Source organism: Typopeltis vanoorti, chromosome 9 (genome assembly GCF_054136105.1).
Source record: "Typopeltis vanoorti isolate ZY-2024b chromosome 9, IOZ_Tvanoo_1.0, whole genome shotgun sequence".
Taxonomy (NCBI): Eukaryota; Metazoa; Arthropoda; class Arachnida; order Uropygi; family Thelyphonidae; genus Typopeltis; species Typopeltis vanoorti.
In genome coordinates, this window is record NC_143557.1 from 71,878,891 (window position 1) to 71,894,690 (window position 15,800).

The window sequence follows — 15,800 nt, forward strand, 5'->3', positions numbered from 1 at the left end:
TTTATTTAGAAGTATAACATCGTCTGTGTAAAGCAAAGAGCTGACATTAACATCTCCAATTTTGATTTCATGTTTAATACCACTTTCCTTCATAATGTGATCCATATAGATAATGAATAACAGAGGGGATAATGTACATCCTTGTCCAACACCAGATTTAACATTAAACCATTTTCCTGTACTTCCTTCAATTCTAATTGCTGACTTGCAACTCAAATAAAGACTAAGTATTGCTTGATATAATGCCCAATTAACACCATATGACTGTAGCGTATTGAATAGCTTCTCTCTTGGCACCTTGTCATATGCCTTTTCCAAATCGACAAAACTTAAATACAGATCTTTGTTATATTCCCATGCCTTCTCGACTATTTGTCGTAAAGTGAAGATTTGATTCTGACAACTTCTGTTTAGCCTAAATCCAGCTTGTTCTTCACCAAGCTTTTCTTCCACAATTCTTCTCAACTGTTTCTCAAGTATACTTGCATATGTCTTTCCAGGAACACTTAGTAGAGAAATACCTCTGTAATTCTCACATTCAGTTTTATTTCCCTTTTTATATATGGGTACTGTGAGAGCTCTACTCCAATGATTGGGAATTCGTCCCTCTGTCCAGGCATTCTGAACTATGCAGTGCAGCCACTGTAAGACTTTTATTCAACCATACTTCAGCATTTCTGGTCGAATATCATCGACTCCTGCTGCCTTTCCACATTTAAAGCCTTTGATGGCTTTTTCTACTTCAAGTATGGATATGTATTTCTGACTGCATGCCTGGTCAGTGTTTTTTATCACTGTGCTGTCCTCACTGCCTGTTTCATTTAGCAGTTTTTCAAAGTAATTACTTCATACTTCTAGGATATATTTTTCTCCTGTTTTCATGTCACCTTTTTCATCTCTAACTCCTTTTACAGCACTCTTTCCTCCATTCCTAAGCTTCTTCAACTACCTCCAGAATATTTTGCTACCTTCTTGATATTTATTTTCTATGTTCTTGCCAAAGTCCTCTCATGACTTTTGTTTAGCTAGTTTTACATAGTGTTTAGCTTTCTTACATTTGTCTCTGTATTCTCTAAGAGCACAAACTGACTTATTTGCCAGGAACTTTTGATATGCTTTCTTCTTTTCCTTCACTGCCTCTTTACGTTCCTGTGTCCACCATGGAGTTCTAATTTTTCTATCCTTGCAGACAACTTCACCACATGCCTCTCTCGCTGAATCAAGTAGGGTTTTCTTCAAGGCTTGCCACTGAATCTCCAATAATGAACCTTCAATAATCTTTGTGTATTTTAGTCTACAGTTCACATCTGAGAGATGCTCAAATTTTATTCGCTTTAAAACTTTCTTTGATGTTATTCTTTTCAATATGAAATTCAATTTTATCCTGTCAAGACTAAATAGTGATCACTTCCAATTTCAAATCCTCTGTACACTCTGGTGTCCTGCACCAGAGAGAAAACATCACTATCAAGAACAACAGTCAATGAGACTTTTCTTATTCCTTGCCTCTTATCTCCATGTGAATTTGTGCACATTTTTATGTTGGAACATGGTGTTAGTAATAACCAGTCCATGTTCTGAGCAGAAATCCAACAGATATTTGCCATTATTATTGGCTTTGCTCTTTTCTCCAAATATTCCCAAAATATTTTTGTATGTCTGACAATCATTTCCTACTCTGCTATTTAGATCCCCAACAGGGACCAACTTTTCCTTTTTCATTGTGTCAGTTGCTTTTTCTAAAGCCTCAAAAAATTCCTCCACTTCTACCTTAGTAGAACCTTCTGTGGGACTATAGGCACAAATAAGTCTCATTGTCCAGTTCCCCATTCTGATATTTGCCCACATCACTCTACATGAGACTGCCTGCCATTCAAGAAGATTAGCCTCATATTTTTTGTTGAATACTATGACTACTCCTTCTTTTCCTTGATTCTCATGGCCTGAATATAACATTATGTATTTATTGCTCAGAAAGATCTCACCAGTTTTTGTTTTTTTTTGTTTCAGTCACCCTTATTATGTCAATCTGGTACTTATCTAATTCCACAGCTAGCTCCATTTCTTTGCCATTCAGGCTTCTTATGTTGATAGTACCAATCTTTAACTCTGGTGATGTTGAGTTGGGGTGTGCTTTCAGATTTGTCCCAGTAGCTGACTTTTCGCTGTTCGCCCTGGTTCCCTGGTGAAAACAATGGGGGGGGCCCTTGTTTAACCGTGCGACGCCTCAGCCGGCATGAAATTTTGTCATGTTATAGCATCATTTTGTATTTTGGTTTAACCAATAAGAATACAGTTTGGTTGGCTAAATCCCAAATTGCCAGCCCATCCTCGTTCGTTTAGTATCCAGGTAGATACCCAATAGGGTGCACCACGAGAAGGTGAGGATTGGACATTAGGTCAGAAGCTCTGGTCGGTTCTCCGCATTCCTTTAAAGGCTATGTGGAGGTCTTCTCTCAGTTATACAGCTTTGACCCTTAAGCAAACCCCCCCCCCAGATGGTAAGCTTATACCAGAAAAGAAATTGGAAGACTTGAAATTTTTATTGAATTTAATTCCAATGGATGCTAAACAATTTTATAAGAATTTAGTAGGTGATCCTAATATTGAAGAGAATATAGATGGGTTTGATGGACATATTGATTTCGACATTCAAGAAGACGAATAAGTTTAAAATACTTTTTTTATTTACATCATGTATACTTGCTTCTATTTATGAGTTTTGTATTATTTTTTAAATTTTTCTATAAAAACTTTCACCGAAATAAATGTTTTTTATTTACCACTAAAGAAAATATTAATAAAAAAAACCCTCATTATTACTAACTTCTTATTCATAGTTTCCTTCAAATTAGTTTATCTATCAGTTTATCTCCAGCATTGTGAGATCTTATATTTCAGTCTCCTAAGACACTTCTGATTGCATCAAACCACCTGGTTCTTGATCTTCCTTTTGGTCTTTTTCCTGTCATCATACACAGTCATACCCTGACTTATGCTACCCCGACTTACGTGAATCCAGAGTTATGTGGTTTCTTATATGTACGTATTCCCGTCACGCCTCGCCACTAGTCGTATCTTTCTGGTGCTGGCCGCATTCACCAGTGTCGCACATGCTGTGAACAAGCACTGACATGTTTCGCGCGGTCTCCATTCATACATGATTTTTATAGTCTACAAACCTTGCGATTGTTTAATGTTATGTTCTTGATAAAAATTTTATCACATAAAAAATAATAATGTCACCCAAAAGAAGCACGTCCGATTCTTTTACAGCTATCAAGAAAAGAAAAATATTCAAAGCATACTACACATGGAGTTCGTTTGCAAGTCTGAATGAAGCTATGAGACAAAATGAGCAACTGTCTGCTGTTTTAAGGATACTTGTGACATAAGTGTAATCAAGATTACTCATTAATTTTTTTTTTTCAATCATGTGGCTACTTCAAAATGTTCCGTTTTATACTTAGTGATATAACATCACGCGGCGTGTTCTGTTTTTAACGATCTATTGTTGTATTCTAGCTTGTATTTTTTAAAACTGTTCTTGTAATACCACTGAAGATGGTCTGCGATTTCCAGACCGAAATATTTGGTTAATTAAATATCTTTCTTGTGTTTACATGTGTTTATCATTCTGAGCAACTGTCTGTTAAAGAGTTTTGGAAACAGTTTAATGTTTTAGATGCTGTAAGGATTATCAGAGATACTTGGGTATCTCCGATAATCCTTACAGTAGCGAAGAGTCTCCGATATCGGAGACTCTTCGCTACTGAAGAGACCGAAACCTCAGATCCAGTTTTATCAGAAAAGCACATGACAATTGCAAAATTAACAGAAGGTCTCAGCTTAATTAAGAAAGGTTTATAGATTTTGGAGGACATAGATTCTAACGAGGAACGAATTGTAGCCACAAGGCAAGGAATAAAAAGATCACTGGCTTGCTATGAAGAAATTTTGTGTGACAAGAAAAAGACATTATGCCGTCAGATGAATCTATTAGATTTTATGAAACCATCGACATCGAAATAACCTTATTTTTTTTATGTACGGAAAACTATAATTATGATTATATTTCTTAAAAAATATAGGTTTGTAAACCTTTGGTCCCAATTGTATGTTTGTATATATAAATTACATGCAAAATTATACCCGGAGTTACGCGAATTCGACTTATGCGCTTTTCGTTGGTCCCATCTACCGCGTAACTTGGGGTATCACTGTACTTGTACCTGTCTTGCTAATCTTTTTCCCCCCCCACTGTTTAAGTGGTCATACTACTCAGATTAGCTTATACATTCCAAAATGCTAACAGTGTTAATTTCTTTCTTGATATCTTAATTTTTAATATGATTCTATCATTGATGTCATCTGTTCATTTCCCTAATTTTTCTCAGAACTTTTGCATTTGTAATCTCTAGCCTTTAATCAAATGTGCATTTTATTTTATTTTTTATTTTTATTTTTATTCCCCCCTCCCCCACCCAGCTCTCAAATCCACAAGTTAAAATTAGTTTGAACATCCTGTATATACTGCACTGCTAGTTTCAAGTATTGACTAATTTTTCTCTTACTTCATATAAATTTATTCAATTTGCTCCCTACACTACCAGCACCAGCTTGGCTTATTCTATTGTCTATTTCTATAATTAATTTGCCATCTTCACTAAAAATGTACTTAAATAGCAGAAATATTTCACTTGTTTTAAGTTATTACTCGTGTGAGAATGCAGTTAATGTTTTTCATAGTCCTGCATATTTTCATAGCCTTGGTTTTTTATTGTTGATTTTCATGCCAAGTTTGTTATAATAGTTATTCTGTTTAGTTAAAGAATTTTGAAGACTTGCACATTATTTGTTTAGAATTATCATATCATCTGCATACAGTGTGCAGCAAATTTGATATACCTGATTTTGATATCAGGTTTAATGCCAGTTTCTTTCATAATGTGATCCATATAGCTGATGAATAAAAGTGAAGACAGTGTGCAATTGTGCAATATTTAGTGCCTGATTTTATATCTTGTATTTATATTTTATATTTTGGACAGAGGAGAAGGATACACAGTAATATACTTGGATTTCGCAAAGGCTTTTGATAGAGTACCTCATGATAAGTTGACAGTCAAACTAGAGCAGATGGGGTTGGATATTAGATTAGTGCATTGGATTGGAGACTGGCTATCTGATAGGTATCAACAAGTTGTGTATGGGGGTGCAATATCCAGGAAAAGGAAAGTCACTAGTGGAGTGCCTCAGGGGTCTGTTTTAGGGACATTACTATTTAACTTATATATTAATGATATTGGTGAAGATTTGGATGGAGATATTCAGTTGTTTGCAGATGATGCAAAGTTGGGACAAACCATAAAGAGTAGTGAAGATGTTGTGGCCTTGCAAGAAGACTTGAATAAATTGAGTGATTGGGCAAGCAAATGGGGATGTGAGTTCAATGTTGCAAAATGTAAAGTTTTAAAATTTGGAAAACAAAGATGGGATGCAGAATTTATGCTTGGTGAGAATATATTGTTGGAAGTAGAGGAAATAAGAGATCTGGGGGTGATAGTGGATAAGGATCTAAAATTTAGGGGACACATCGCCAAAATTGTGAAGACAACACAAAGACTTCTGGGAATGATGCGGAGGACACTGACATGTAGAAGTAGGGAGATACTTGTTCCAATGTATAAGGCTTTGATTAGGCCACACTTGGACTATTGTGCCCAGATTTGGTCACCGGGTTTTCAGAAGGATGAAGAGATGTTGGAAAGGGTCCAAAGGCGACTGACTAAGGTAGTTTCTGACCTCTGGAATGTTGAGTATGAGGAAAGATTGAAAAGATGTAATTTGCAGAGTCTCGTGGAGAGAAGGAAGAGGGGAGATATGATAGAGACCTACAAGTTGGTAAGGGGTTGTTATAGGATCAATGGTGGAGAAGTTCTACAGAGAATAGTGGGAGAACAGGGGAGAACCAGAGGTCATCCCTGGAAACTGTATAAGGAGGGTGTGAGTAGGGGAGTGAGAGGCAGGTTTTTTTTGTGCAGAGTTGTGAGTGATTGGAATGCCTTGCCTGAGAGCGTGGTGTCTGCAAGTGGTTTGAATGTGTTTAAGACACGGTATGATGAGATGTGTGTGTAAAATAAAAGGACCTCCTAGATGAGTCTTTGACTCCATGAGGTCTTGTTTAATAATAATAATAATAATATCTTACTGTTATTTTTATTTATCATTTCAGAGTGTAATGATAAATAATTTTGAGATTTGGTGAGTAACAATGCAATGTATACACTAGGTGGGAAAACTTTGAAGAAAGTAGAGAAGATGAGAGATCTAGGCATGATGGTGGACAAGGACCTGAAATTCAGGGGCCACATTGCACAAGTTGTGAAGATGTCATGCCGGATAATGGCAATGACGCAGAGGACCTTGACATGCAGAAATAAAGAGGTTATGATGCCATTGTATAAGGCCTTGACAAAACTTAAAAATTTATTCAGCACATCTAAACACCCCAACTCACATCCAAGAATATACTAGATTAAATATACGTGTTAGTTGCCATACACTGGTAAAATGGGGTGCACAGTTGATATCAGAAAAAAAAAAGAAATAATAAAAAACCATATCTGCTTAATCCATAATGGATTAAGTGGATATGGTTAATAATCCATAATGGTAATTTACCAATAATATGGTAAATATATGTGTAAGTTGCCATACACTGACAAAACAAGGTGCACAGTTGATATCAGAAAAAAAAAATTAAATACAAAACCATATCTGCTTAATTGATCATGGAAAACCCAGCCTTCTGACCATGCATTGGAGACCTTCCATAGAACTGATAACACACATCTTCAGATTGCCTAGAGTACCTTACTACAGCTGATAATGATTTCCACAAAGAAGAAAATTAACAACAGATCCTAGTTTTTTTTTTTTTCAATATATATATATATATATATTGGAAAAAAATCCTGTTGAACCCTGTCCACTTAAACAACAATTTGAGTTATAACATCCCAGATAGCCATGCTGCAGTTATTCAATATTGGCGTTCACGTGAACCTGCATGCACACTTGCAATAAACAATGGCACGCCTGTTAGAACGACTTGAAAAAATACAACGTGTATCAATTATGTGCGGCAATTTTTACCTTAATTTCCAGTTGTTTTAGATACTTCAATGTTTATTACTATTCTTTTCCTTTATGAATACCTGAGAAATGCCTGTTATAAGCCGAAATTAGTTGTATTATTCTCATTAAAATCTTTATAAGTTAGCTCGGTTTTTTAAGTCATTAAATCTATGTTTTAAAAAAAATATATATATATGTTGAACTCTAGGCTAAATATCATAGGTCATACCAGTAAATGATTACAGTGATATAAAGTGTCAGACTTAAGGGTGCAATAACCAGCTGTCATAAATAAGGAAATTCTGGTTGTCTGATGTAGCTATTATTCTTATTAATTTTTGTAAAAATTTTAATTAATTAATTTATTTATTCTATTTTTTTTAAAAATATAATTCATTCATTTCATTTTGTATAGTGATTCAACGGCCATGAGCCCCTTTTACAGGGAGGTATGGCACCACCTCAATCCCCCCCCCCCCATTTTTATCCGGGCTTGGGACCGGCATAGCTGACAATTCAGACCTATGACTGGAGGAATTGTCTTAAGTATTCCTGACTGTATCCGTGTGTGTTCACGGGGCCAGTTTGCCTGCTTGCGGGATGAAAAACCAAGATAAACTGGGGAAAAAAACCCTGCTGTCCATGCCCAAGACTGGCTAACTTGGCTATGGCTGAGGAAGATCCTTAACCTCCTCACGTCATCGACGGGAATTGAACCTAGGATACTCCTTCCCTAGGCATATGGTTGCGAAGCGCATAACCAAGGTTAACCATGCGGACGTTAAATATAATGAGGGCTGTTCATTTAATTTCACTGAATAAAAAGTCAGAAATGCATCAGACACCATAGGACATCGGCCCCATGGGTTGATGATGAGACACTACTAACTACATCAGTCCATCTAGATCATGGTCTTCCTCTGGGTCTTTTCCATACTAACCTAGCATGCAGTTTTGCTAGCCTTTCCTGTCCCATTCTGTGAGTGAGCTAACTTAAGATAGTATGTTAAAGCAAACATACCATCTTAAATTAGTTTGATCAGACATTTTTGAATGCCAATGAGGTTGAGTTTCTTTCTGATATTTTCATTTCTCATATGATCCCGCCATTGGTGCTATTTGTTCACTCCCATAATTTTCCACAGAACCACATCTATGGGCAGTCTGACTAACTTTTATTTCTAACCCAACTTTCCAATCCATATGTTAAAACTACTATGAATAGTAATCTTGTGTGGATAGCATACCCATTCACCAACTAACAGGCTGTAGGTTCAAATCCTATCATGGGTATAGATGTTTGTGAATATCTTTAGGTGGTAGATGAAATTCATTACTCAATGTGAGACCACTGTCCTGATTACTGGAAGCCTGAAGTTTCTGGATTATCTATAGTTGCCTGATCCAGTGCTAGTAAACTATACATTTACAACTTTATGCAGTTGGGATTCACACTAAAAAAAAAAAAAAAATCCTCTCCTCTTATTACCGTATTTACTCATATGTAACTTGCCCTCACGTATATCTGTATCCCTGATTTTACTTTATGAAAAAAGAAGTTAAAAATTTCGCATATACTTCGCACACAAAAAAAGTTTAAAACTTTAAGAAATAGATAATGATGTTGTTATTGCAGTTTCATATATTTTGAAATTCTGTTGAAGAAAATCACCATTTCAATTCAACAGTCGTCGGCTTGTTTTTGTCATTGAGTTGCGTGATCTTTTGTTAATACCACACCAATCATATGCATAGAGATGGAAGCAACCGTAGAGGAAATGTGGGAGTGAGAGCATTCACTTCTACTTGATCTTGGATTGTGTAGGGATGGAGCACTGAATGAGGTGAGGTTTAGGTTCTAGATGGAGTGGATGGCAGCCGGAGGCTACATCCTGACTCCGGCAGAGATCTGTTGTGCAACTGGATTTTGAGAGCTTGGGACATGATTTCACCAGAAATAATTGCCAAGAGTTATTTTTAAAAACTGGCATCTTTAATGCCCTGGATGGGAATTTTTGACACTGTTTGTTTTAATTTAATTACAGAAGCATTGTTGCTAAAGATTCAAATATATGGTGTGATGAAGGTGAGCGGCTGATCGGGTAAATAATATTGATAAATAAAATTTAAATGCATTCATTTTATAAATAATGCGAGTAATTATAAATTATAATGAATACTGAGGATTTAATTATAAATGTCGATCCCCCCCCGAAAAACTTTAGTTTCTAAAAATCCCTGCATATATCTTGCACCACGATTTTTTAACTTTAATTTTTGGGAAAAAAGTACAAGTTATATTCGAGTAAATACGGTATATATAAATTTATTCACAATTGGCTCCTGACCATATTGGCTAAATTTCTTCTGTTATCATTTTCCATATTTAATTTCTTTTCATTAAAAAGTGTGCCTAAATATTATTATTATTATTATTATTACATGACACCTCCAGGGAGTCCAAGGGACTCATCGAGGGAGGGCACCTACTCTACAATTCTGTCTCCACCACTCAATTCACCAGCTACAATGTGCCGCAACTACCATCATCATCTACGCCAATGCCATCACCGTCCATCACCACCACTGGTATTTACACAGACAATCACGAACATCCATGCCACAGCGGGATTCGAACCCGAAGCCTTTTGGCTGGAGAACGGATATGCTGACAACTCGGCCAACCAGGCTGGACATGGTGGCATGACGTGGTAATTTGCAACAACTTGATAACAACTTTTTGTTGTTTGACACCTTCCAAACCAATACCTCATGATCACTCTCTCCAACAGGTATACCTAATACATGATACAGCCGCCACCAGTCAACATCCACACATAGTCTAACTCCAAACTCATCAAACCAATGTTAAAATGTTTCATCATCTTCTTTCATTTTGCCTATCTCTGTTCTTTGGAACATGCTTCTCCCTACTGTTTTACCCAATAAGTAGTCCCCCCCCCCTCCCAACTTCAACTTTTCAAAAAAACTTGTTAATACATAACTTCTTTCTCCTCAATCACTTGCCCATGTATGGCACTATTATGATTATAAGTCTTGTGACCTTTCATGTGTGGAGTTAAAAAAAAACAGTTCACACGTTTTAATGCCTCTACTATTTTGATATGTCATAATAACAGATTAAAGAAATGAAGGATACAAAGATGCTTGAGTTCATGGGAGAGTTCTGACTGAATTTATGTTACCATATTTGTTGTCTCAAGAGAGGTTAGTACATGTTCAAACATCCTAACCTGTGTAACTTGCTGTACAGATGTACAGCAAGTACATCTGTACAGTTGTGGTGAGTCTGTACATGTGCATATCATATAGCAGGGGTGGCAAGAGTTTTTTCAGCAAGAGCTATAGTTACCTACCAGAAATTGTTAAGAGCCACAAATTTACTTTTTGTTAATTGTTAAGAGCCACAAATTTACTTTTTCGGAACATTTTTAAGAGGAACATCAAAAGCTTCCTTAATATCAATGCCACGAGTACTATCTTTTAATGCTATTAAATCTAATCATTCTTATGTCACTCCATCCTCAAGAACGAAACGAATAAAAATTGCTAATTGTGGTTGGTCTGTAATGTCAGTTGATTCTTTTGTATCTTTTAATGTATCTTTTTAAATTTTCTGACAAGGTAATATAAATATAACTACATTGACGAACAACAATATGGTTAATCAAAAAATTAAATTAAAAACAATAGAAAATTAAGAAAAATTATAAATATTTTTTATTTGTTAGTTGAGCTGCAATAAAACTTACGAAGAGCCACATGCGGCTCACGAGCCGCAGTTTGGCCACCGTGGTCATATAGTATTATTGGAACTTTTTTCACTTGGATAGACTATAAATTATATATTTAGTTTAATCCTTTATCCAAGTGTAAGCAAACAAAGTTTGCGCCTGAAGTATCTTCAGGACTGGGGCAACTTGTGGCAAAGGTGGACTGGCTTCTCATCACTTGCCTTAGTATCCCATAATGCAAAGCACATATCCTTACAGACATGTATAATGCTATGCATTATGGGAAGGGTCACTACCCAGACCAGTTTTGACCTTTATTGAGGTCTCTTCAGTAGGAGCCGGACGAGGTGATACCAAGGTTGAAGCAATGCAGAAGTCATATTTCCATATACCAGTTGCCACACCTTATTATTAAATTACTCTGGATTAGAGAAAGATGTTGGAAGTGTAAGCAAACAAAGTTTGCACCAGTCCTGAAGTATCTTCAGGACTGGGGCAACTCGTGGCAAAGGTGGACTGTGTGACACCTTTTGGCATCTGCTATATGGAAATATGACATCTGCATTGCTTCAAACTTGGTATCGCCTCTGGCTCCCACCTCAATAAAGGTTGAAAATGGTCTGGGTAGTGACCCTTCCCATAATGCATAGCATTATACATGTCTGCAAAGAGATGTGCTTTGCATCATGGGATACTAAGGCAAGTGATGTGAAGCTTTGTCCACCTTTGCCCCAGTCCTGAAGATACTTAAGGTGCAAACTTTGTTTGCTTACACTTGGATAAAGGATTAAACTAAATATATAATTTATAGTCTAACCAAGTGGGAAAAAAAACTTCCAACATCTTTCTCGAATCCAGAGTGATTTAATAATAAGATGTGACTCCTTTTGGCAACTGGTATATGAAAATATGACTTCTGCATTGTGTAAACCTTGGTATCACCTCTGGGTCTGGCTCCCACTGAAGAGACCTCAATAAAGGTCAAAACCGGTCTGGGTAGTAACCTTCCCATAATGCATAGCATTATACATGTCTGCAAGGAGATGTGCTTTGTATTATGGGATATTAAGGCAAGTGATGAGAAGTCAGTCCACATTTACCACGAGTTGCTCCAGTCCTGAAGACAAGGAGATGTGCTTTGCATTATGGGATACTAAAGCAAGTGATGAGAAATCAGTCTACCTTTGCCATGAGTTGCCCTAGTCCTGAAGATACTTCAGGTGCAAACTTTGTTTGCTTACACTTGGATAAAGGATTAAACTAAATATATAACATATGATATTATGTTGAGCTCAGTGAGATTTTAACTTCACTACCTTCTGTTACTGTTCTTTATTATTTTATACTTTTAATGTGGAAGAACTTGTAATATTTTAAAGATACCAAGTAATTTTATAAACTTGGTTTTAATTCTTTTTCCCAAGTAAGTCAAGTTTGCGCCTAAACATAGTTCAGGTCTGAGGCAACTCATGGTAAGGGTGGAGTAAGCTCTGATCACTTTCCCTTAGTATCTCCCTTAATGCAAAGCGCATCACCTTGCAGAGATGTATGATGCTATGCATTAAAGGAAAGGGCCACTACCCAGACCAGTTTCGACCTTTATTGAGGTCTCGTCAGTGGGAGCCAGACCCAGAGATGCCAAGGTGAAGTAATGCAAAGCTTATAAATTTTACCTAAACAAATTGCCACAAGATGCTTTGACCTTATTAATAAATAAATATTATAAATAAATAAATTTCAACATGTAATATTGTTAAAAGTTAATAAAGCTTTATTAAAAAATTCCTGATTGAAATAAATGAAGTTATAATTGCTGGAATATGAACCTTTATTCTCATTTCTTCCATGATTCTCTACCTTTATTCAAGCCTTGGTTTTCCAACAAATGTGACAAAGCAGCCCAAGGTTAAAAAAAAAAAAAAAATGCAGGACACACTTAATTTTCCAAGTTAAAAATTCCAGCCTGTCACTCAGTGATATTCCTCTAACAACTGCCAAAAATCACCAAGAAATCTAAAGCAGACTTTGTAATGCCCAAATGTAGTAAGCTTGCCTACTACATTTGGGCATTACTAAATGGCAACTGAACCATTGAACCATTTAAGAAGGAAGACAATTCATTCCATATCATGGTGGAATGAATAAATGTCCATGTCTGCTTACTCTGCACCCCCCCCCCCTACAACATATATATATATATGTTGTGGGGGGGGTGCAGAATATATATATATATTTTTTTTTTTTTTCAGTCTATAAAATGAGATCCTTGTTTTAGCTGCTGGATTCCTGATCCCTGATATTATTAACATGCAGGGGGCGTGACAGTAGTGTCCAGTGCCTGTGTGCAAAACTTTAGTTAGTACCCCTATACCCTCCCATAAAAAAACAACAAAAATAATTTAGAAAAAAATAAAGTAATTTATGTTATTTGGCAAGGAAATCATTTGCGAATTGCACCTTATATAGTTTAACGTAAATTAACAGATAAACTTAGTTTTATAAAAACAAAAATATTAAATATTTTTTGGTACAAAATTAAATGAACTACATTTTATTGGCAAGAAAATCACTTTTTCATTTGTGCTTTGTAAAGGTATAAATAAAAAACAGATAAACTTACAAGTATATAAAATAGGAACATATTAAACATTATTGAGTAAGAAATAGGTAAATAATTATTTAAACAGAAAGAACAATCACTTAGTGGATTGAACTTTTCTAGTTTTCAATAATGGAAATTCTTGAATAATATCATGTATATCAAGTTGATCCAAAATATCTGACTCTATTGATATAATGGCAAGATTTGAAAGTCTGTCTTGTACCATTGTGGATCGCAAGTAGTTTTTAATAATTTTAAGTTTAGAAAAGGACCATTCCGCAGATGCTACAGATACCGATAATGACAAAAGATTCCGAAGAGCAGTTGTAAACTTTGGATAAACTGTGATTATGTTGTTTGAATAAATATACTGAATTATCTGATATATATCGTTTTTAAAATTAGAAATAAATGGTTGACAGTGTAAAATTTCTTCACATCAATCGTCTATGTGAATGTCTGAATGATTCTCATGTGTTAATTTTTGTCGTAACTTTTTACAAGATAATAAATATTCTTTATTTTGTGAAGTACTTAACAAATACAAAAACTGAAATGAATTCATATGTTCTTTTAATAAGGTAAATCTTTCCTGCAAAGATTCTAATGTTTGATCTATTATGCAAAAAAAAAAATTTACTTCAAATGAAATTTCAGGTTCTACTATATTTTCATTTTCATGTTCGTAATCAAATTGTGTCTTTTTACGTTGCTTAGTGGTCTGCTACTACAAAATAGAGATTCTGCGTCAAATTTTGCTGCAATTAATTTTAGCTTTCTACAATTTCTTTGAAAGTTTCATCAGACCTATAATCATTTAAAAATTGATTTAGATCATTCAATGCATCTAAAGTAAGTTGGAGATTCATAGACTGCAGTATTTTGCTAGCAAAATTCACTTTATTTAAAATATCATACCAAATCTTTGGCACCTTTACTATCCTGGTGCTTGTGTATGTCGCACACATTGCACATATGGCTGGCACGCCCCTGTTAACATGCACTGTACTTTTATTTCATTTCATATTGCTACTATTAAAAGATTATTCCAATAAAACATTATTCCTATTTAAATCATGATCTGTATTTTTTTGTTGTTGTTTCAGCACTATTTTCAAATTAGATCTCAAGAAATTGCCCAACTTAAGATTAAAAGAGCAAATCCATATCCTTACAAATATGATGTATCTGTATCTCTAAAAAATTTTTTTCAAAAATTTCATCATATTGAAAGAGGAAAAATTCTGGAGAATGAGATGATTACTGTTGCTGGTCGAATATTCACAAAAAGAGAGTCAGGACGTAAACTTATATTTTATGATATTTTAGGAGAAGGAACAAAAATTCAAGTTATGGCTGATGCAAGGTAATCACAGTATATTTGAATAATGATTTTTAATTTTAGAAAATGGGATGCCTACAAATAGTTCAGAAATTTGTAATAACGCTGACCTTTTTTTTTTTTTTTTTGTATCACATTTGTTAAGAGTACCTATTTTATCTTTCTTAAAGTTTTTTTAAATATTTTTTTTATAAAAGTGACCATGTTTTAAATTTATTCATCTAGAATAAACTTGAATACAAATTTTATTATTAACTTATACTCTGAACTCTCACTTTAGCATTCATAAATAAGTACCACAGGAATTTACTCATGTGTATAATCTGCTATAATTAAGCATTCACATGTGTGCTATGGTCACTAAGGATTTCCAGAAAGGAAATTCCACATGAAGTGGAATTGCCTTTCTTGACATTCATATCCAACTATACAAGATTGTGAGACCTGCAGTGAGTATGCTATAGCTTTCTCCCTATGAGGACTTTTTATTTGTTATGGTTAACAAATTTATTATAACAGTTTATTAGACATTTATAACTGTTATACTATTAACAGTTTATTTGCTGTAGAGTAGACTGCATTATGCAAACTAAATATTAAAAAATAGAGACATAAGTAAGTAAAAATAAATGTAACTGCAAATTTCCTAAGAGGTTCTAAGTTTAAGTCAAATTTTCAAATGGTTTTGTTGCCTTGATTTCACTGATTTCTTTTTTTACTTGATTTCACTGATTTCTTTTTTTACTTGATTCAGAACGTTACTCATGATGCAGTCCAGATCAGTGGTTTCTGTCAGAATTAAAATTCAGTAATTTTTATAAATATATGAGACTGAACACTATGTTAAAAGATTGGATTTTGTCATAAATACACATGCAAACATAACAGCAATAGACATAATAATTGATTAGTAGATTGTCTATCTCTCAGCTTATTATTATTATTAAGCGAGCCCTCCAGG

General features: G+C 34.8%; 1 protein-coding gene across 6 annotated transcripts in view; it reads left to right on the top strand.

Moving 5' to 3' along the window:
* The window catches only part of LOC150103147 (lysine--tRNA ligase-like), a 254,541-nt gene that overhangs the window by 23,364 nt on the left and 215,377 nt on the right, over positions 1-15,800 (top strand). For 5 of the 6 annotated variants that reach the window (XM_090397422.1, XM_090397423.1, XM_090397421.1 and 2 more), the window contains one exon: positions 14,604-14,863. The exons of the other annotated variant lie outside the window; for it this stretch is intronic. In XM_090397422.1, coding sequence (XP_090253548.1) covers positions 14,604-14,863 — 260 coding nt within the window. The remainder of the gene's footprint in view (positions 1-14,603; positions 14,864-15,800) is intronic. 6 annotated transcript variants of the gene reach the window in all.